Source organism: Barbus barbus (assembly GCF_936440315.1).
Source record: "Barbus barbus genome assembly, chromosome: 28".
NCBI classification, from domain to species: Eukaryota; Metazoa; Chordata; class Actinopteri; order Cypriniformes; family Cyprinidae; genus Barbus; species Barbus barbus.
In genome coordinates this window covers 15,424,790-15,448,730 of record NC_136756.1, presented here as the reverse complement: position 1 = coordinate 15,448,730, position 23,941 = coordinate 15,424,790, and the positions used below count along the sequence as shown (strand labels likewise).

The following is a 23,941-nucleotide window of genomic DNA, read 5'->3' as shown; positions in this document are numbered from 1 at the left end:
GAAGTGAGGGGGACAGAAATGTCAAACATAACTTTTTTTTTGTCTAATTGACAGGTTTTATTACGATTATTATTATTATTTATTTATTATTACCGCTTGCTTTTAATTGGCTGATAAATCAAATAGGCTACACTGCTGGACAATAACCAATAATTTATCATATTTTTCCTGTATTTTCCTAATGACAATTTTTGATTTGTTTAGCCTATATACTACACCCCCACCCCCCACACACACACCCCTCCCATTTTTATCACAGAATAAGGCAGATTATATATTTTATAGCCTAGTATCTATTGCCAAGTGTAATAATTGCTATCAATTAGCACTGCATTATTCAGAATTAGATGTTTTTTTATTAACTGGAGCTGACTTGAAAAACACACATAAACCATATATTGTTGCAATCATGTGTTTACTGTCTTCACATTTCTTTTTATTCAGTTTAGCTACAGTAGAGATAGCTTTGGCTACAGCGATAGCTGGATTCTTGCACGTCGTGACTCATAAATTAGTAGCTACTTCTATGAGGCCGATTCGGACTTTCTGCGCGAGAGCGCCATCCGGCTTCCAGTAGCCTTTAAATGAAACATACACTGCATGAGAGCGTGTACGTCTCGTTCCTTACCGCATCACTGTCTTTACTGGATGTTTTTAGGGAATATTTGCATTTATTCACATGCGACTGGATTAGTTACTCATATGCTGGACTGTCATGATTTATCTAGTGCAGGACACTACTAAATGATGCGCGTCAGAGGGGATTTAGAAGTGGGTATACCTGCGTATACCCTCCACTACCACTGGTGGCATTTTAGTACCTTTAAAATATATACAGTTGGGCAAAAAAGTATTTAGTCAGCCACCAATTGTGCAAGTTCTCCCACTTAAAAAGATGAGAGAGGCCTTTTCATCATAGGTACACTTCAACTATGAGAGACAGAATGGGGGAAAGAATCCAGGAAATCACATTGTCTGATTTTTAAAGAATTTATTGGTAAATTCCTCGGTAAAATAAGTATTTGGTCACCTTCAAACAAGCAAGATTTCTGGCTCTCACAGACCTGTAACTTCTTTAAGAGGCTCCTCTGTCCTCCACTCGTTACCTGTATTAATGGCACCTGTTTGAACTCGTTATCAGTATAAAAGACACCTGTCCACAACCTCAAACAGTCACTCCAAACTCCACTATGGCCAAGACCAAAGAGCTGTCGAAGGACACCAGAAACAAAATTGTAGACCTGCACCAGGCTGGGAAGACTGAATCTGCAATAGGCAAGCAGCTTGGTGTGAAGAAATCAACTTTGGGAACAATTATTAGAAAATGGAAGACATACAAGACCACTGATAATCTCCCTCGATCTAGGGCTCCACGCAAGATCTCGCCCTGTGGGGTCAAAATGATCACAAGAACGGTGAGCAAAAATCCCAGAACCACACGGGGGGACCTAGTGAATGACCTGCAGAGAGCTGGGACCAAAGTAACAAAGGCTACCATCAGTAACACACTACGCCGCCAGGGACTCAAATCCTGCAGTGCCAGACGTGTCACCCTGCTTAAGCCAGTACATGTCCGGGCCCGTCTGAAGTTTGCTAGAGAGCATTTGGATGATCCAGAAGAGGATTGGGAGAATGTCATATGGTCAGATGAAACCAAAATAGAACTTTTTGGTAAAAACTCAACTCGTCGTGTTTGGAGGAGAAAGAATGCTGAGTTGCATCCAAAGAACACCATACCTACTGTGAAGCATGGGGGTGGAAACATCATGCTTTGGGGCTGTTTTTCTGCAAAGGGACCAGGACGACTGATCCGTGTAAAGGAAAGAATGAATGGGGCCATGTATCGTGAGATTTTGAGTGAAAACCTCCTTCCATCAGCAAGGGCATTGAAGATGAAACGTGGCTGGGTCTTTCAGCATGACAATGATCCCAAACGCACCGCTCGGGCAACGAAGGAGTGGCTTCGTAAGAAGCATTTCAAGGTCCTGGAGTGGCCTAGCCAGTCTCCAGATCTCAACCCCATAGAAAATCTTTGGAGGGAGTTGAAAGTCCGTGTTGCCCAGCGACAGCCCCAAAACATCACTGCTCTAGAGGAGATCTGCATGGAGGAATGGGCCAAAATACCAGCAACAGTGTGTGAAAACCTTGTGAAGACTTACAGAAAACGTTTGACCTCTGGCATTGCCAACAAAGGGTATATAACAAATTATTGAGATGAACTTTTGTTATTGACCAAATACTTATTTTCCACCATAATTTGCAAATAAAATCAGACAATGTGATTTCCTGGATTACTTCCCTCCATTCTCTCTCTCATAGTTGAAGTGTACCTATGATGAAAATTACAGGTCTCTCTCATCTTTTTAAGTGGGAGAACTTGCACAATTGGTGGCTGACTAAATACTTTTTTGCCCAACTGTAAATTAAATTAAATACAATACTGAATAACGTAAAACTTTTCATTTGTGCACTTTTTAAGTGTTAAAGGGATAGTTCACCCAAAATTCTGTCATTAATTACTCACCCTTATGTTGTTCCAAACCCATAAGACCTTAGTTTCTCTTCTGAATACAAATTAAGATATTTTTGATGAAATCCGAGAGCTTTTCGAAACGCCATAGACCGCAACATAACTACCACATTCAAGGCCCAGAAAGGTTGTAAGGACATTGTTAAAATAGTCCATGTGACATCAGTGATTCAACCTTAATTTTATGAAGCTACGAGAATACTTTTTGTGCACAAAGAAAACAAAAATAACTTTATTTAACTTGCATCATGGTACGCATGTCAACTGGCAGAATTTTAATTTTTGGGTGAACTATATTGGGTGAACTAAGTGTGTTAAGAAACAGTCATAAAAGTGTATTAACTTTAAATGGCCTTTTATTTGAGTAAAAATGTATTTGAAAGTAAACTTTTTAAAAGTATAACTTTCAAGATTTTAAGTATGCTACAAGTGCACATTCATTACAATTATACACACTTCATTTTCTTTATACACACTTCATAAGAGGTTTATATATCACTTTTGAAGTTTGTTGTATTGTGTTCAAAGCATTTGTTTATCATTAATGTTGGATTGTCTTGTCTATGAAAATTCCATCTAAAACAAGCTAAACATAAACCACTGCTCACAACAAACATGAATCTGGTACCTTTGGGACAGTTTAGAAAATAGATGAGTAAAATATCTCATGTTTTGCTTTTTCACAATTTTGTTTTTCAGAAATTTTCAGCTGAAATAAACGAGCACAATGCTTCGTGTTTACATCAGCAATGCGAACATGAAAGTGAGAGGACTGCTTTTTCATCGCTCTGCATCTGACTGCTCGCAGTCTCAATAAGCTTTGCTTGTGTGGTCCAGCTTCAAGGGCTTCGAGTCCCTACACACATAAACAGCAGGCAGATGTAGGAAGACCGATTGTTTACCAAGCTCTCAATTCTCTAAACAATGGATCAAATGACGCTGAACTCTGGCAGTCAAACAGAGAATCTGCCTTATTCCCCCATGGGTAAATATTTACCCTGATATATCAAAAAGTTCCATTCGTCATCACTTGGGACAGACATAACATGCACAATTTGGGACCAAACAGAGCATCTGGACTGTCTATTTGTATATTTCGTCCCTTTTTTGCTGTCAAATGTGTTCTTTTTTTTGGTGTTTATCATGAAAACATCTTTAAACACCATTAATAACACTATCTGGGAAGTTGGATTAGCCATGTTTGCTTACTTAAATATGTACCGAAACACTTCAAATTAGGTCAAGCAAGGAAGGAACGTGTGGGAACTCTTTTGGGGGTCAGACCTTCATTTTGAGTGGGAGTTTATTGTTATAGTGTTCCAATGATTTTGTGAGGTGTGATATTCAATAAGTTACTCATGTTACACTTAGTGGGAGAAAATCAGTGTATCTGAAGCCTGAGGCCTCACCTTAATGATGGTGCACCCATCGCCGTGGCTGTAATTACCTAACAAAATAAAGTAGGGGGATTTTTGTGGACCGGCTGCAAGTGTTTAAAGAATATGAAATCAGTTATTAAATGAGTTAAGGATTAAAATGAGTAAAAGATTTAAATGTTTTTAATGGGATAAAGAAAAAAGATAATCATGTAATCCATTTCTTCTATAATATTTGTGTTTTGAAATAGAAACAGAGTGAATATGCATAATGTGTTGAAAACGCAACATTTTTTTATTATTATTAGCTTAACGTTACTTGAATCACAGAAATGATTCATTCCATATTTATGATTCAAAACAGCGAAATTTGACCAAAAGTCGAGTAGTTTGCATAACAGGATAATACTGTTGGACGTTATACATTTCTATTGTAAAACAGTAGTCAAATATTGAATATTTTTCTATTTATAGCTTACCTCAGACTTTTTCACCGGTAAAACTGAAGCTTCGCGGCATCTGCTTCTTTTGATTTGACTGGCCATCTCAGTCATTTTGACATTGATGAGCCAGTTAGAGCAACTTCCCTAATTATTTTTATTTAATTATTAAAGCATTTTGTCATCCTAACTGACAAAGCAGTATCAGTATCAAATATTGTGGGGGAAAAGTTGGCCAAAAAAAAAAAAAGTTTTATGATTCAGTCAAGGCTTTTCTTCATCGAACAATGCCATTTTAATGAAAGCTGTCCTTTTCATCAGTCTGGACAGAGGTTGTGGTAGTTTGCACACTCTCCGAAATAAAATAAAATCGCCCAGTGACATTGAAAAATAAGCAAAGTAAATCAGATTCATCAGCAGACCGATCTCATAGCCCGTGTGAGTGCACTGAAGTCTAGGTTATTGTATCAGGAAAAACAAACAGCTTGTTACCTACTGCAGACTGAACCGCAGTGCTGATGGAGGTGCTACTAAAACAAGCAAATTCTGACTTATTTCTGAATATCTCTTTGTGTAGCATGGAGAAATAACAGGATGAAGGTGCTTCGTGTAATGGGAAGCAGATGCCATATATTTTCAGTTGCTGAGTTTGCATACAGCAGAAATTGATTAAAACATTTCAGTTTCAATTCACTAATTCAAAGCCACATGTTGGCCTTTTCTCAAAAGGAAGGCTGCATCCTTCGGAGGTTGCATTATAGGCTGCATACGTCATTTCCGTTAACTGAGCATTACATTCGCGAGTCACAAGCATATTACAACTTACACTCAACTAAGAATAATGGTCAAATTGAATAATTGTTAATATTCTAAAATAAGATCTTCTTTATGACATATGCAGCCTACAAATGCGACCTCCGGAGGATGGAGCCTTCCGTTTGAGAAACGGCCAAAGACTAAATCAGGGTTTCTCAACCTTTCTTGGCAGCAAAAGCCCCTATGATCTATATTATTTGGTGTATTCTAATCTTTCCACGTTTTACAAAAACATAATAAATGTAACGATTCTATACAAGATTAGAGTAAAATGATGTTATTGTTAATTCCATCAATTGTGCACAATCTTTTTTTTTTTTTTAAAGAAGTCTCTTATAGCTGCATTTATTTCCTAAAAATGGTTAATATAGTTAAATACAGCTTAAAAATCAGTAATATTATGAAATGTGATTAAAATTTTAAATAATTGTTTTCTATTTTAACATGTTATATAATTTATTCCTGCATTACTCCAGTCTTCAATGTCACATAATCATTCAGAAATCATTTTAATATGCTGACTTGAAACATTCCAGATTATTAAAGTTAAACTTGAAAAATTCCAGATTAATGTTAAAAAGTTTAGTTATGGAAACTGTGCCACTTTTTTTTTTAAATCAGGATTTTTTCATAAACAGAAAGTCCAAAAGAACATTTTATAACAATTTTGTATGCCTTAATGTATTTGTTTAGTATCCTTGCTAAATAAAAGTATTTAAAAAGTAAAAGTATTTCTTTAAAAAATATATATATCCATACATTTGAATATTATATTCATACTAGTGCTGTCAAACGATTAATCGCATCCAAAATAAGTTTTTTTTTTACATAATGTGTGTGTGTGTACTGTGTATATTTATTATGTATATATAAAGACACACACATACAGCATATATTTTGGAAATATTTAAATTTTTACATGTATACATGTACATTCATATAAATTATATCATATATAAATATATTTAATATAGAAACGTAACATTTTTCTTAAATATATACATGCATGTGTGTGTATTTATATATACATAAATATACAAAGTACACACATATATTATGTAAACAAACTTTTATTTTGGGTGTGATTAATCGTTTGAAAGCACTAATACATACACAAAAATAACAACATTTAAATATACAGTATATTTTACATAACCCTGGTAAAAAAATAAATAAATAAATACAACCCGAATTCCGGAAATGTTGGAACGTTTTTTTAAATTTGAATAAAATGAAAATGAAAAGACTTTCAAATCACATGATCCAATATTTTTTTCACAATACAACATAGAAAACATAAATGTTTAAATTGAGAAATTTTACACCTTTATCCACTAAATGAGCTCATTTCAAATTTGATGCCTGCTACAGGTCTCAAAAAAGTTGGCACGGGGGCAACAAAGGGCTGAAAATGCAAGAAATTTTGAAAACATCCAGCTGGGAGAAAATCTAGCAACTAATTAAGTTAACGGACATCAGGTCTGTAACATGATTAGCTATAAAAGGGATGTCTTAGAGAGGCAGAGTCTCTCAGAAGTAAAGATGGGGGAGGCTCTCCAATCTGTGAAAGAGTGCGTAAAAAGATTGTGGAATACTTTAAAAATAACGTTCCTCAACGTCAAATTGCAAAGGCTTGGCAAATCTCATCATTTACAGTGTATAACATCATCAAAAGATTCAGAGAAACTGGAGAAATCTCTGTGCGTAAGGGACAAGGCCGAAGACCTTTGTTGGATGCCCGTGGTCTTCGGGCCCTCAGACAACACTGCGTCACTCATCGGCATGATTCTGTCATTGATATTACTAAACGAGCCCAGGAATACTTCCAGAAACCACTGTCGGTAAACACAATCCACCGCGCCATCTGCAGATGCCTACTAAAGCTCTATCATGCAAAAAAGAATCCATATGTGAACATGGTCCAGAAGTGCCGTCGTGTCCTGTGGGCCAAGGCTCGTTTAAAATGGACTGTTTCAAAGTGGAAAAAGTGTTTTATGGTCAGATGAGTCCAAATTTGACATTCTTGTTGGAAATCACGGATGCCGTGTCCTCCGGGCTAAAGGGGGGGGGGGGGGGCCTTCCAGCATGTAATTAGCGTTCAGTTCAAAAGTCAGCATCTCTGATGGTATGGGGGTGCATAAGTGCATACGGTATGGGCAGCTTGCATTTTTTGGAGCAACATATGCTCCCCTCCAGACGACGTCTATTTCAGGGAAGGCCTTGTGTATTTCAACAGAACAATGCAAAACCACATACTGCAGCTATTACAACAGCATGACTTCACAGTAGAAAAGTCCTAGTGCTGAATTGACCTGCCTGCGGTCCAGATCTTTCACCTATAGAGGACATTTGGCGCATCATTAAATGAAAAATACTACGAAAAATACCACAGCAGCTGAAAACCTATATCAGGCAAGAATGGGACCAAATTCCAACACCAAAACTCCAGAAACTCATAACCTCGATGCCCAGATGTCTTCAAGCCATTTTGAAAAGAAGAGGAGATGCTACACCATGGTAAACATGCCTCCGTCCCAACTATTTTTGAGACCTGTAGCAGGCAGCAAATTTGAAATGAGCTCATTTTGTGCATAAAATTTTAAAATTGCTCAGTTTAAATCATAGTTATCTGTTCTTTTGTGATTAAAATATTGGCTCATGTGATTTGAAATTCTTTTAGTTTTCATTTTATTCCAATTTAAAAAACGTCCCAACATATCCGTAATTCAGGTTGTAAATAAATAAAAATCCACAAAAATTACAAATGACAAACAAATTTCCTCCAGAATCTACTGATGATCAGGAACATACAGTAAGAACTGAAGATCAATTTAGAAACCAGTTCTAGCAGTAGGTCCACCCTACTGTCCCTTTAGTGTGTTTTGAAAGGCCTTTACGGCACAGATAAGAATCTACAGCTCTCAGAAAGGTATTATCATTCTTTGTAAACCAACCATCCAAACAATTGCGGCAAATGTTGCGTGAAGACAATATACCATCCTTGTTCTACCTCCCAGATGTTTGGAGGCTGTCTGAAGTTTCCTGTTGTAGCCCCAACTTGTCTTGGTTTGAATTAATGGCTATCAACACTTTCTAATTTCAGCATTTAAGAGGAGATCAAGAGTGAAAATCCTACCCATAAACCCCCGAGACCCTCCATTTACCTCAGTGCAACAGCTGAGTGATGTGAGACGACAGCTGCATGTCACAAGTGTCATTTCTCTCGTAGTGCCACCGCTAATGCACTGAAGACTTAAATGCAGCTGTAATGAGGATAGCAACAGGCACTGAGCCCTGCGACTCACAGCAGACGACATGAAACGAGCAGCAGCGGCCTTAAGCTTCCATGAAAGAGATTGCGGTGAGAGAGATTCATGCCACTTCATCAAAGCAATTACACTACTTCAAAACTATTTACGCCACTTTTTGGTCTGAGGTCCAAGACCACCAAACTATTTAAGCCATTTAGCTGCCTCAAACCAAACGAGAGGCAGATGTGGGAAAAAAAAAAGTTGTTGCATGGTTTCCAATTCCAATATAAATACTGTAAAATATTTAAGGAAATAAAATAAAAATGACTAATTAACATTCAAGATCCCTTTTTTAAATATACATGGTTAAAAAAAAATCACTTTTAATAATTCTATTTGGATTTATTACAATTACACATTACTTTCTTAGTTTTTCCAATTTTCAAAATATGTAATGAAACCACCAATGAACCAACTTTGTTACTTTATTACAAAAAAATTCCCTCCTTTGTGCCTTCATCAAAACATGAACTCTAATATTAATAAAACAAGAATAAAAGCATTAACTGACAGTCAATTATACTGTGAAACCTACTGAATCCTGAGAAACAAAAACACAAATAAAAAAATAAAATCAATGAAAAAGAAAGAAAAACAAATGGACTTAAAAATCCTGCACTTGCAATAAAACATAACATTGTAAATAATCATTCAAATATATTAATAAAATAAAAAAGAAAGGGATCATTGAAGGAATTTGAAAACTATCATTTCCAGAGAAATTTCTCGTTTTTTTTCCAAAGCTGCAAGCTTTCAGTTTTCTGATTACTCCTAGACTTCGCAGAGACACTGGCACTGTTGCAGATCTTCTCCACCTCTGTCAAATCTGTGAGTTTGTTAATGCTCTCCTCATTCCCCTCATTCAAAATGTCCCAAAAGTCTTTTCCTTTACTTTTTGCTCTTTCTGTGGATGCTTTCACATCTCTACCTTGGTCCACAGTTTTCCTCTTTGACTTGAACAAGTCATCCAGGATGGATGTGTCACCTATAAGGTCAGTGATTTGGGAGGAGCTGCTGCTCTGAGTTGAGCTTGATGCAACACAACCATCTGTGGAGACACAAGATGACCATATAATGTGTTCCTTGTCCTTGAAAGGTTGTGATGAAGTAATGTTGGTTTTACTTTCTTCTACTGGTGCACAGCTCCTTTGAGGAACATGTCCGGAAGCTGATGATGACAATTTGTCTGTGGAGGACATCTTAACTTTATTGTGTGTGAGGTCTGCACTGCAAAGCAGGTGAACCTCAGAGATTTCCGTTTCACACACTTTCTTTTTCTTTGATGTTTTTCTTCCATCCTCAGGCGTTGGTAACTCAACTTGAGGTTTAAGAGGGGAGTTTGGATGGGCTCTTTTTGAGGTAGGTCTTTGTCTGGCTTTAGACGGAGGTGATGGTGAGGTGGGCGGTTCTGGCTCGATGGGTTTAGGAAAGGTCTTTCTGACAATGTTCTTAAGTTCAGGGCTCTTCTGGCTGTAGAAGCTCTGTAATCGGCTCAGTCTCTGCTCCGAATTGTTCTTCAGAATCTCTTCAGCAAAGTCCCGCACAGAATCGAATCCAAAGAATTGAGCCATGTCTGCTAACTGCTGTCTGCAAGACCAAATATCATCTTAAATGACATAAATCAACTTATCCAACTCTGGTTTCTATCTTAAAGATAAATATGAATAGGAAATATACTTCTTTTTTTTATTCTATTTAAAATACATATGCCAAGTTCATAAAAATAACTCTTGTATACATGTTGGTTTTAATATATGAATAGAGTCAATCCATATGACATTTTTATAACCTGAACTAACCTTGTCATGTCCTAAAAATGTCAAATTATCTTTTATATTTTAAGAGACTTATGGACCTTGACACAAAGTCATGAGGGTCTACAGGGCTCTTCATATATCATTTCCTTTTTTTCCTGAATGTTTCTGCAATTTGGTTAGACTGCACAACTTGGAATTTGATATATTAATAAGTAGTTTAGTTAAAAACTGAGTATATTATAGTGTTCCAAGAGATCGTTTTATACTCCATGTATTGCAAAATACAGGCAGGGAGCAAGTTTATGACAGTCTGTATATTATATCATTAAACCACAGCCAAAAGTTACAACATAATAAGAACCAGAAGATTTGCTTAATGCTAAAAGCTACAAAACACGTGACATAAAATATGCTCTTAAAGGGCGAGTTCAGCCAAAATCATCATGTATTCACCCTCATGTTGTCTTGACTTTTATTCTTATGTGGAACATAATTTTTTTTTTTTATAAATCTCCAAATGTTGGTTTGTTTGTTTTTTGACAATGATTTGGAAATCAATGCTAATCAAAACTGTTTGGTAACCAGCATTCTTCCAAATATCTTCCTTTATGTTCTTCAATAGAAATAAAGTCGGTAACACTTTAGAATAGGGAACACTTATTAACTATTAACTACATCATTTCCCTCAATAAACTCCAAATTTGCTGCTTATTAATAGTTAGTAAGGTAGTTGTTAAGTTTAGGTGTTCGGCAGGATTAGGGATGTAGAATAAGTTAATGTAGAATAAGTCATTTATATGTGCTTAATTACTACTAATAAATGGCTAATATTCTATTAATATGCATGCTAATTAGCAACTAGTTAAGAGACCCTAAAATAAAGTGTTACCATAAAGTCATATAGGTTTGCAAATGATATGCAGGGGAGTGAGTAACTGATGACAGAAATGTTTGGGTGATCACAAATGCAACATGTTAAAAGCCCATTTTTAAAGCATAAAACATAAACAATTCAGTGTTAGTGTCTTTAAGGAAAACCTATTAGTAATTTGAAACTGAAAGAGCTCAAAAGCTGTTTGTGGCGTAAATTCTAATGGTGGTTGCCACCCTTTGTGGTTCCAAAGCAAAAGCTAACTATCAAGCAAGACCCTTAATTATGTGTCTGTGTGAAGCTGAATCACATTACAGCAGCTCATCAAGGAAAAGAGTATATACTTGTGTTGTGTGTATGAGTGTGTTTTCACCATTACATGAACAAACAGTACATTTACGAGACTGTACTGAGGAGAAAAGCAGAATAAAGAGGGGGTTTTCCTCATGACTTGGGAAACGGGTGGGTGAGAGGGCTCTGGGGTGGTCTTCCTTCACTCCTGCAGCCCTGGGGGCCAGGCGGGGGCAGCACACCATAGCTGTGGGGAGAACTGGCACATGGCCCTGCACTACCAGGAAATTCCTCTCACTGACTTGCTCTTCTAGTGTTTGTGTTTTTAGCCCAATTGACATGATTATTTGCTTTGTGTGGAGTTGACGGCCAGTCAGATCCTTGTTTGAGGAGAAAAGCTAAGTATTTTGGAGCAAAGAATAGAGTTACCTGCACATGCTACTGGGTGTCTCGCCCACTATGACAGTGACATTGTTCTGGCGGTAAGAAGTTTTGATGTTGTGTTTGACCGGATGTTCATTGTGGAGTCTGCCATATTCCTGCAGTGTCTGACCTCCATCAACGTGATCTGTGAGTACGGGATCAGATGACTGGGTCTACAACACAAAAACAGAGTCTTAGAATTATTTAACAAATCTTTCCCCAAAAATCCAGATTCTTTCCCTAATAATTCTGAATTGATCAACCAAAAAATTATATCTGAAACTAATATTTTAATAATTATATAATATTGAAAATAATACAAAGGACAAAACATTACCAATACAGAAAAATGTCATGTTGTGTGCAATGCTGAAAACACTTTTCAGATCTGAATTTGCAGTAGATTTACACCACAAACATATCATTTTAAACAGCCAAAGACAAAACATTCTACTTCATGCAGTGGTTCCTGCACCGCAGAGCTGAATCTCCTGTACCACAGTAAGAAAAATTAGATTTTACAGGAATTATGATTTTCCAGCCAGAAGTTAATGTGATAAAAGATAAAAAAGACTGATGTACCACAAAATAATGCAAAATCAAAAAATTAGCCTGTTCTTTCAATTAATCACTCTGAAAAAAAAAAAAAATTACATTAAGTTATTGGTCTAAATCATTCTGATGAATTTTGTGTAATTCGGGATTGTAAAATAAGTGAGTTATGTTGTGGTTCATATGACAACATGTACTTCAAAATTTCTTTTAATAAATTATATTTTTGTAGTTGAAATTTTTGCACTGAAATAATGTATGCAAAAGTGTGAAAATTGTTACTGAAATTGTGATGTGAAAAAAATAAAGCATGGTTGTGAAAACATGTACTTAAACACACATTGTGCGCACACACACACACACACACACACCTCTGATGAGTCCGGAAGCTGGTTTGCAAGAAGCTGCGAGTGCTTGTTGAGTTCAAACACATCTCGCACGGCAGCGTGACTCAGGCGGTCTTCTGCTCTGCTGGAGCCCACTACCTTCTGATTAGAGTGGGTGTAGCTCACATGCTGAAGTCCTCCTGTCAGAGAAATTAGAAAACATGTTCTCGTATATTACATTGAAACAATCTCAAAATGACTTCAATCTTCTCCAAAAGGTCCAAATTTGTCATGTTTTTTGACTAAAACAACACAGTGAACTCTAATGTAATTGTTAATAATTATTTTTATTTATTGTTATTTGGTTGCTGCAAATTATTTGTGATTTTCTTAAATGACTGTTGTTTGATTAAATCTATTTCTGGATTATTTCATTATATATTCTGTGTGTGATGATTTCTAAAAATCAAAAAAGATATTAAATATACAAGACGATTCCCAATAAATGTTCTACCTAATAATGAGTCCAGTGCGCCAGTGTTTTCTTCATCTCTGGATTGGGTTTTGTCAGATCCTGATATTTGCCGTGAGTTTCGGCTCTTCATGCTCAAAGATTTTTTAGTAGAGTTGTCCATTCCAGAGGACCATCTGTCAGCTGATTTATTGTCCTGAGGAGAAGGACCCTTCACACATCTCATGCCTTCCTGGGGAACTTCATGTTCTGCGGAGTTAAAATTTTCAATATCATCTTCAGATCTTTTTTCGGCAAACATCACCCTTTTGTGAAAACGAGTCATGTTGTCTTTGTTGCGTTTATGTGAACTTGTTGGAAGGAGCTCAAGGTCTGCTGATTTTTTCTGTTGTTTACCATCAATGACTCCCTCCAACCTTTCCTTGGATTCAACAAAAAGATCCCGTGTCTTAGATGTCTGTCCCTTAATTATGGTGGGTTTTTCACAGTTGTCCTCATCCTGACTCTGACTACTAGAGTCCTCATCACTGTCCGTCTCCTGCCGTTCTCTCTGAGCCATTTGCCTCTGGAGCAGACCATACAGGCCCATATTACCAATGCAGGCAGTACCAGCTCCCCCCTCTTCTCCTGTGTGTGCTTCTGAAAGCCTAAGCCTGGGTCTGGAGCAGCAGGGATCTTCATCCTCACTTGCACTGCTGAAGTCCAACACCCCAGCGGGTTTAAACCCAGCACCAGCTGATCCACCTGCTCTCTCAATAGCAGCATCTGCTGACTGAAGATCCTGAGGTGAATCAAGAGGGTCTGTTAGTTTTATGCTGGAGATGGTTTGTTTAACGATTATTAGTATATAAATATGAAAAATAAAGATCCAAAAATGTAGTGAGTTGCTCTTCAAACAAGTGTTTTTGATCATTTTTATTTGTTCCTTTTTTATTATTTTATCTTCATTTTTGTTATAGCTCAATTTAGTTTGTATTTGTAACCAAAAATGTCTATATATCAATCAAAAATCTGCAAACTATATATATGCTATATTTTAACATTTATAAAAAAAAAAAAATCCAGTTTTTCCATAATATACATAATATATCACTCTATACACAATATACCAATATATGCACAATAGCTTTCTGCTATTGAACAATATAAACAATGTTATATTTAAGATAGTGGTCTAAACTGAATGTAATCTGGAAAATAAAATTAAATATTAAATAAAAACAAAAAAAACGACTTTCTAAAAATTAAAATACAACTGAAATGCTGCAAAAATAGAAAAGTAATTTTTGACATTAATTTATATATTCTAAACCAATACAAATTTATATAAGCGTTTTTAATCGATAACACCTAAAACACATCAAATGCAACTTTACCACACTTTAATTGATATCGACATCCAGTTTTCAACAAAACATTGACTTCAACAAGCCGCGGTCGCTGTAGTCCCATCCTCTTCAGAAAAACAATGTGTGAGGTTCTTTCCCGAAGAACAATTAGATAAGGCCTCTGCTGAGTAAATAAATGTGGTATAGATAGTACGTTTCTGTGTGGTCTTCACCATTGGGCTTGAGAGGGGGTTGATTATGACCATGTGTTCGCCTGTCATGCCGTGGGAACAGATGGATGATGAGAAAGAAGAGGGGAGGGATGGGTGGGAAAAAGAAACGCTTCAGACACGGGTCTGTGAAAGGGTGGGTACTCACTGGCTCCTGCAACCTCTCATCCAGAGCTTGAGTTCTGGCTGTCATGATCCCCACCTCCACTCGGCCCTCCCTCTGTGAACCAAACACGCGATTCCCATCATGTCAATGAGAAGGAATTCATTTCATATAAACAGTTCATTAAAGGAATGTCATTAGGGATATGTAGAAACCCTTTAGATAGCATCCACATGCTCCACAGAAACTCTAAATTACAAATCTGCACTAAAAATCTGCATTAATACCACAAAGACTAGGGCAGCAACAACCAACTGATATAACAGATTTCAATTACAGATATATACAGGAGTTGTTTTTGCCTTTTTACCTCCAAGATGCGGTGAGTAAGACAGGTGCCATCAGTCTGCAGACGAAAAAGGTTTCGAATGCCAAACAGCTCTCCTGCCTGGCCGTCGGTTCCCTGAACAGCCTCAAAGTAGCGTCTAGCATTCTCCTGGCCTATGACTGATGACTGAAGTTGCTGTCAAAAAAAATGCACCCAGGTATATCTTCATTCACCTTTGATGCTCGGTATTGCGTCCATTTTTTTAATGAACATACCTGTTTATAAATCTGGCGCAGGTATATGATCTCCTCTACTGTTCCTAAAGAGATAAGTCTAAAAACAGTCACATCCCTGCACTGGCCAATACGATACACCCTGTAAATGAAAACAGAAAGAATTACAGGTCTTATTGGGACCTTGATAAATTCCATACAACTTGAGTTAAATGTTGGGTTGCAATTCAAAAGTTTGAGGTTGGTAAGATTTTTTAAAAGACGTCTCTTATGCTCATCAAGGCTGCATTTATTTAAACAAAATACAGGGAAAATCTTGTGAAATATTACAATTTAAAAAAACTGTCTTTCATTTTATGCTTTAAAATGCAATGTTCCTGTGATGGCAAAGCTGAATTTTTAGCAGCAATTACTCCAGTATTCAGTGTCACAAGATCCTTCAGAAATCTTTCATATATGCTGATTTCGTGCTCAAGAAACATTTAGTAATGATGAAAAGCAGTTGTTATGCTTAATATTTTGATGGAAACCATTACATTTTTCCAGGATTCTTTAATGAATAAAAAGTTCAAAAGAACAGCATTTATTTGAAACTGAAGCTTTGTTAAATCTTTTGTAAAATTTTGTGAAATCCCTTTTGATTAATTTAACGGGTCTTTGGTAAACAAAAGTATTCATTTCTTTCAATCTTTTGAACAGTAGTATAGCTACTGGTGTAGAATACTGAGAATGGTTGTCAGTATTCAATACATAGTACTTCATCTTTCTGGCATGAAATGTGAATACCTAATTTTATGACTATTTTCTCACCTGTCAATTGCCTGAAGATCATTGGCAGGATTCCATGTTGGATCAAACAAAACAACAACATTTGCTCCAACAAAGTTGAGACCAAGCCCACCCGCCCTTAGAGAAGAAACATGAGGATCATGAGGAAGTCATTATGAATCAGGTTGTCACCAATGTACGTGAGATCTTGTAAATAACAGGCATAACGAAACTTAACTTCTGAAGCCACACTCACAAGGTAGACACCAGACACAGGCTGACATCCCGAGAGCTGTTGAACTCTTTCACTATCTTAAGTCGGTCCTTAGGCTTGGTGTTTCCATCCAATCTGTGGTACTCCAGACCCTCGGCCATACAATAGCTTTCTAGAACATCTAACAGCTGTTCAAATATAAAGAAAGGTTTGTTTTACCTGATTCACACTTATTAAAATTAGGACTAGCAATAAATTAAAATTAATTCCATGTATATATTTTGATAGACACAGGAAAAAATCTTTTTAAATATGTCATTTTTTAAAGTAATATTTGTAACCACCTCACCTTGGTGGAGAGCGAGAAGAGTAGAACTTTGTCTTTCTTTGCGATAAAGTGGTTGAGTAGCTTTTGCAGAACCTGGAACAGGAAGAAAAACAGGACATGCTTCACAAAATGATGACTGGTGCAAAGACAATCTTGCTTATAACATGTGAAAACACAAAGGTTTTCATTTAAATCGTAATGAGAAAACGAGAACTAACACGTCAGTCAGCGGCCACTGGGTAGAGATTAACAGAGCGGGCTGTGTCTTTTCTTTCTATTGCTGATGTTTCAGAAACCAGCGCCCATTCTTGTGAGGATGCCAGTAACTCAGCATCTGCCAATAACAGCACCCTCAAGATGCTCTGGCTAAAGGGAGGGGGGAAACCTTTGAAAGGAAGGTCTGAAGAAACGCTAAATACGGTCCTTGTTATTTCTCAAGGAAGTGTATCCACAGCCTGCGAGGAAAGACAGCTCAGGACCAGTGATAGCCACAAGAGGGTTTATTAATCTCCATATTGCCAGGGAAAAATCCGGAATGGACTGGAAATTAAGATATCTTGGCAGAGCAACTTTTCTACGCTGTTCGTTTGAAGCTAGAGCACCCCTGATGCTAATAACTGTAACATGCCACTAAAAATGTATGTTTAAGTTATTAGCATCATACGCTTAGGACTCAACAATGAGGATGAGATTCATTGACTTTGTACATCCCTTTTAATGTCTTGAAAAACTAAAACAATGTGTTGTCACCAAGACAATGTGTTGAAAACTACAAACCAATTAGTAATTTTTCCATCATATGTAAATGTTTTCCTGCTCATTTGTGTTTACGAACTTAGTTACGATATAATTCTATAGTTTCCAGCATATTTTCATTTTGTACAGAAAATTTTAAACTTTTAAAAAAGCCAGACCGCTTCTGGAAAAGCATTCTTTGGACGACTGAAATTAAGATCAACCTGTGTACCAGAACGATGGGAAGAAAAAAAGTATGGAGAAGGCCTGGAACAGCTCATGATCCAAAGCATACAACATGATCTGTGAAACATGGTGGAGCAGTGTGATGGCACGAACGTGCATGGCTTCCAGTAGCAATGGGTTACTGGTGTTTAGTGATGACATGACAGAGGAAAAATGCAGCTGGAAGAAGTTTGAAGTGTATAGGGATATATACTCTCTGCTCAGATTCAGCCAAATGCTACAAAGTTGATTGGATGGCGCTTCATAGTACAAGTGGAATTGACCCAAAACATACAGCAAAAGCAACCCAGGAGCTTTTGAAGGTAAAAAAGGGGAATTATTCTGCAATGGGCAAGTCAATCTTCTGATTTCAACCCGATTGAGTATGCATTTCACTTGCTGAAGACAAAAATAGAAGCAGAAAGACCCACAAACAAACAACAACTGAAGTCGGCTGCAAAGCCGTGCAAAGCATCACAAAAGAGGAAACACAGTCTCTGGTGATGTCCATGAGTTCCAGACTTAGTTAAGGCAGTCACTGCCTACAAAGGATTCTCAACAAAATATTAAAAATGAACATTTTATTTATGATCATATTTATTTGTCCAATTAACATTTGAGCCCCTGAAAATGGGGGACGGTGTATAAAAATAGTCGTAATTCCTAAGCATTTTATGTTATATTTTTGTTAAACCCCTTGAATTAAAGCTTAAAGTCTGCACTACAATTTCATCTTGATTGTTTCATTTTAATTCTATTCTGGTGGCATAGAGACGAAATTATGAAAATTGTGTCAGTGTCCAAATATATATGGACCTAACTATATATACTGTATATACTGTGTATATATATAATATATATTTTTTTCCTTTTTCAAATTGAATTTAATTAAAATAAAATAAATTGAAAAACAATTCACATACAATTATTGTGATACAGCTCAAAATCTGGTTCTTACTCTAAGAAAAATGCCTCACCTTCATTTTTCCACTGTACATGGGGTCAGACATTGCTTCAAAGGCTGCTTGTTTGCACCTCCCTGTGAAATCTGGAAATTTCCTAAAAACTTGTTCACAAATGGCTGTCACATATTTCTCCTGTGGTTGGGGGGGGAAAAATCACGAAAATATTTACAGAAAAATAAACATAATGATGATAAAGATAACATGTACTTGACCAACAGTGTATTTGAGCAATTACAAAATCAAACCTCATAATAGTTTCAACAGACCAGTTATACCGATTTTGTTGCATGAACGACATATACTACAGTTCAAAAGTTTTGGGGTCAGTAAGATTTTATTTTTTGAAAAATTACTTTTAAGCATACAATACAATAAAGAATTTTTTAAATAAATGAAAATAGAAAACATCTATTTTAAATTGCAATATTTCACTATATTAATTTTTACTGTATTTTTGATCCAATGACATGATTTGATAAAAAAACTTACCAACCCCAAAACTTTTGAACGGTAATGTATTTGACAACAATCTTGCACTATTTCCACTACACCCAATTACTAACCTGTTTTTTGCTGGATCCTTCTTTGGACTGCAGTAGTGCAACATGATTGGCCACCTTTCTGAGGATAGCCAGATAACTGAAGTAAAGGTATCTAATCGGCACACCGTTTGCATTCAATTTGTAGCAGCACTTCTTCCGTGGACGGCCACTGCCACAGTGACACTTTCCTGAACTCTGCAACAACAGGGTCACATCGTCTGTGTCCAGCACGGCACGATACACCTTCCGCTGGAAATCTGTGAGAGAGCAATAGACCACCTGGAGAGGAACAAGACCAGAAGCAACTCATATTATAGCACATGCTATGAGATAACATATTAATTCAGTTGGTTTTTTCAACTTGAGCTAGCCAATAACTCACTCGATCATCTTTCTTAGGTAGCTGGTCACTGATGAGGGCCTTTGTTCTCCTGAGGAACCAGTGTGAGAGTCTTTTGGCAAGCTCCTGAACTGCTTTACGGCCCTCTGCTAGAGCTCTTTTTGTCACGGTGTGCTTTTGTCCATGCTCAATGGGGTCCGAAAACCTGTTTTTAAAACCCACCGGAGATCCCAGGCATCCAGGAATGGCCCTGTGACATTTAAGTGAATTAATGGAGAAATTACCATTTTCATAACACTGTAATGGCACAAAATGAAATAACCTGTTTCATTACCTAGTAAACTGCCTACAAAAGCTGTGACCTTCTAAGTCACCATCCAAATCAAAATGCAACATAAGTACTTCAATAAGGGTTAAAAATAGTAATGTTTTCTGAGTGCCTCACCAGTCCATAATACACCACAATTCCTCCAGGTTGTTCTGAATGATTGTTCCTGTCAATCCAACCCTCACTGTACATCTCATGTCCTTCATGGCCTGAGTGATCTGGGACTTTGGGTTCTTTATTTTGTGAGCTTCATCAACGATAACGGCAGCCCAATCAATACTACACAAAACCAAGTGAGACATTATATTGTGTAAAAGATTCATCAGCATTATTCGCTTTTCAATTGCAAAGAAAGGCAGAAAAAGAAGGTTCAAAACTGCACTGAAACATGAACTTGCGCAGTAACCATTTTAAAAAGATACTAAATGTAATTAAAATACAATACTCTGCAAAGGTTTGGGGTCAGTTGGTTTTTTGTTTTGTTTTTTAGCAATGATGCATTAAAGTGATCAAAAGTGATAGTAAAATATAATCAAATCATCAACACCATCATCAAATTTTTTTTTAACATATTAAAAGGGAAAAATAGAAAACCTTTTTTTTTCATCCTAATCCATGAACCAAATTACAGTTTTTTTCTTTATTATAGCCATGGTGAGCATAAGAGAACATGATACGAGTCACAATGCAGTAACTCGGTAATAAAACGTTGCATAAACAATAAAAAAAACATCACTCAGTAGCAATAATATACCTGTTAAACTGGTCCAAACACAGTCTAAGGGTCTCATAAGTTGTAAGAGCAATCTCACATCTCCCTCTCTGCACACGTGCTAATTCTTCATCCTTCCTCACACCATGCACGACCACCACTCTGAAATGACCCCACGTGTCTAACTCATCTTTCCAGTTGTAGAGAACAGAGAGTGGAGCCACAATGAGGAAAACCTGAATAGAATCAAACACAAAATAAAGGGTTTTTAATGCAGTATTATGCAATAGAAAATCATCTAATGAGGAAATATTAGATCTGACATCCATAATACCTTTTGAACTTGTTCTGATGGCTTCTGTGACAGCAAAAACTGTGGCTTATTGTTTTCTACATCTTTCCATGTACCCGTTTTCCGCAGAACTGCAGCCAGGAAGCCGATGACCTAAAGGAAAAAAGGAAAGAGGAAAATGAGCAGTCCATAAAAGGTTTAATCTATACATTGTAACATGCAGATTTACACACCTGAACAGTCTTTCCAAGTCCCATGTCATCACCCAAAATGCATCCTCTAGATTTGGCATAGTTATGATAGATGAATTTCATGCCTTCTCGCTGGTAGTCACGTAAATAACGATTGATGGTGTATGGAACTTTTACATCACTTCCTGACAGCAGAAATGGCTCAGAAGGACCTGGTAGCATCTGATTACTGTGAAAGAGAGGCCTCTCATCCTCAAACTGAGGAAGAGAGGTTCTGGCATCCTGGCGCTTTGCAAATGAGCCTTCCTCCTCCATCTCCACAGAGCAAGCGTCCACATCAATACAGGTGCTAACTAGATAAAGTCTGGTTTAGCTGTGACAGGCTTCTTCTTTGGAGCAGCACAAAAGTCATTTTGGTGAGCAGAGTACATTTAACCTACAAACACACAAAAATAAATACCATTGAAATCATATCAGACTGAAAGGTTAAAGGTAAAGTTAAAGAACAGACCAGACATACATGAAAACTTAACATCAGCATGTTTTTTTCCCCACACAATGACAGTGAATGTTGACTGAGACTGTAATGCTAACTTTTGTGAAGAAAGACAAACGAAAGCAAGCCATACAGTTTAGGAACAACATGAAAATTAGTAAATGATAGATTTTTGGGGTGAACTAGCTTTGGATAAAAGCGTCAGCTAAAATGAATAAATGTAAACTATCCCTTTAACTGAATTAAGTTGTCTCACTATGATGCTGTTTCGTCTGACACGAATCAATTCACAGATATTTGTAAAAAGACGGGTATAACGTGACTGTGATGATTACTTTCTTTTGATTTAAGTATTCTTTATCGCTTTTAAATCGCTGTTCTAAGTTCATTTGTTACACAGTCAACAAATTAAGTCAGTTTGGTCTTACCGTCATGAATTCATTTTAGTCTCGCTGTAGTTTCTGGGATGATCGTGTATTTATTGTAGTGCGAACTATGAAGATATCTGAGTGCCTGTGAGATAAACAGGTAGTTTTCCCTCTGCGAGTACAATGTATTTGATTTCATTCTCATCTACTTAGCATCGTGCTGCATACAGCGTCGAAACATAGAGGTTGCGTTTATTTATCTATCTGTGTGTTGAGAGCAGCACTTTCCATACAAGCGCTAAGCGTAGAGTAAAGTAAAATAATTAAATTAAATTAAATATGAAATGAATAAGCTAAGACCAAATATATTTTAGCTCTTAATATTTATTCTGTTAGGGGCAGCTTACATGTGCAAAGTTAATTAAATAATAAAAATAAAGCAAAAAATAATTTGCAAACATAAGATGAAAAATGAGAATTGAAGTAAAAACTAATAAAAATGTCAAAAGCACATAACAACGCTTACTAAAATGTTAACTAAAACTTAAAATTAAAAGGCAAAGCTCAAAATATTAATACATACTATAATAGTACATAAAATAAAATAAAGAACAAATAGTTAATTGCAGTCAATTAAATATTGAATGAATAAACTAAGATCAAATATATTTTAGCTCTTAATATTTATACAGTTATTTTTTATCACTTGTAGGGACAGCTTACATCAGCAAAAAGTTAACTCCAATGTTAACATCATTGTTGGTTTTGTTAATTAAAACTGGTCAAAATAATTTTTCAAATAAATGAAAATAAAGCTGACAAAAGCACATAACAACACTAAAATTTTAACTTCAATTAAAACTGAAAATTAAAAACAAAGCTCAAAATATTAATACATACTACAATAGTAAATAAATAATACTAAAATAACATTGGCTAAAATCTAAGTCTTAACAACAAGAATAATAATAATAATAATAATAATAAAACTTTAAAATCAGCTATACATGAGCTGTGGGAACTGAGGCTTTATTGTTCTATTTGCAAAAAAGGCACATATTCTACCTAAGCACCTGATCAATCACATGCTGAGAGCCAAGCTTCAAATCAAAATATTTTGAATTGCAGTTAAATACAGCAGGTTGTGTCTGGTAACCAGACCAGTGCAAATTAGCAACAGCACGACCTACATTGGTAGCTCGTCTCAGACTGGAAAAGTTCCACTCGTTTGTCTGACGTCCTCCTAATGCTTCTCACTAGACTAGATTGTGCGCCTCTTTCCTGGGGAGCCACCAAATCTGCTAATTATGGTCAACAAAAGCGGTTAATGGTTTTGCACACGGGTGGTCCGTATCTCTTTAACACATTCATTCTGACTGACCTCACCATTACCACCCATCTTGGGCGGCTGTTTTTCATAGGGGGGCAAACAGACCCGTGCTATGCCTACCGCTACGTAAACCGTCTGTCGTGACTGTTTAGGCTTCTTTATAAGAACATCTGCAGCAGCTGCCCTATAAATTCCCAGCGTTGAGAGAGGAAGAACAGAAAGTTTCATTTTTGTCTTGCAGTGTACCATAGTAGAGCGGATAGCATGGTCCATCCACTGCTTCCTCCTCATCTTTAGCTTGGAAAACAATAACGACAGGCTGTTTCCTTATATTCTCATTCACATAGGCCCTCTTGATTGTTTCTACCACAAAAATCCTCAGTCGTTCAGGTAAAAGGTTTCCTGAGGTGTAATGTTCAAATGGAGACACATCAAGCTTTTCCTGAGCAATTCATGCCCTTGGGTGACTTTCCTACAATAGGCCGCAGTGTTGTAATTTTGAGCAGGCACATTATGTCGTCCCATACGGTAGTGTAAAGGGCATTTTTATTAGCAGTGTGAGATCGCAGGCAGCAGAGACCGCTGAAGTTCCCCCTCACTGCAGATGCTGAATGGGAGATTTGTCTTCTGCCTGCACTTAGGAAATGCTCCATCTGTGTTTCACAGACTTTCTCCCATGAGTCACCCAAGCTTAGAAAGCCAAAACCAATTACAGCTATG

The 23,941-nt window shown here is 36.7% G+C and overlaps 1 protein-coding gene across 1 annotated transcript; it reads right to left on the bottom strand.

Moving 5' to 3' along the window:
- Positions 1 to 8,807: 8,807 nt before the first annotated feature.
- ercc6l2 (excision repair cross-complementation group 6-like 2) lies at positions 8,808 to 22,182 on the bottom strand. The gene is made up of 18 exons (XM_079382132.1): positions 21,952 to 22,182; positions 21,070 to 21,463; positions 20,879 to 20,989; positions 20,587 to 20,780; positions 19,950 to 20,111; positions 19,547 to 19,754; positions 19,186 to 19,443; positions 18,635 to 18,754; positions 16,719 to 16,790; positions 16,412 to 16,557; positions 16,198 to 16,293; positions 15,430 to 15,529; positions 15,197 to 15,349; positions 14,872 to 14,943; positions 13,208 to 13,946; positions 12,739 to 12,893; positions 11,822 to 11,988; positions 8,808 to 10,060 (listed from the first exon to the last, which is right to left on the bottom strand). Exons 2-18 carry the CDS (start codon positions 21,340 to 21,342, stop codon positions 9,181 to 9,183), a joined length of 3,906 nt encoding a protein of 1,301 aa, XP_079238258.1. The 5' UTR covers positions 21,343 to 21,463; positions 21,952 to 22,182; the 3' UTR covers positions 8,808 to 9,180.
- Between the last annotated feature and the right edge of the window lie 1,759 nt (positions 22,183 to 23,941).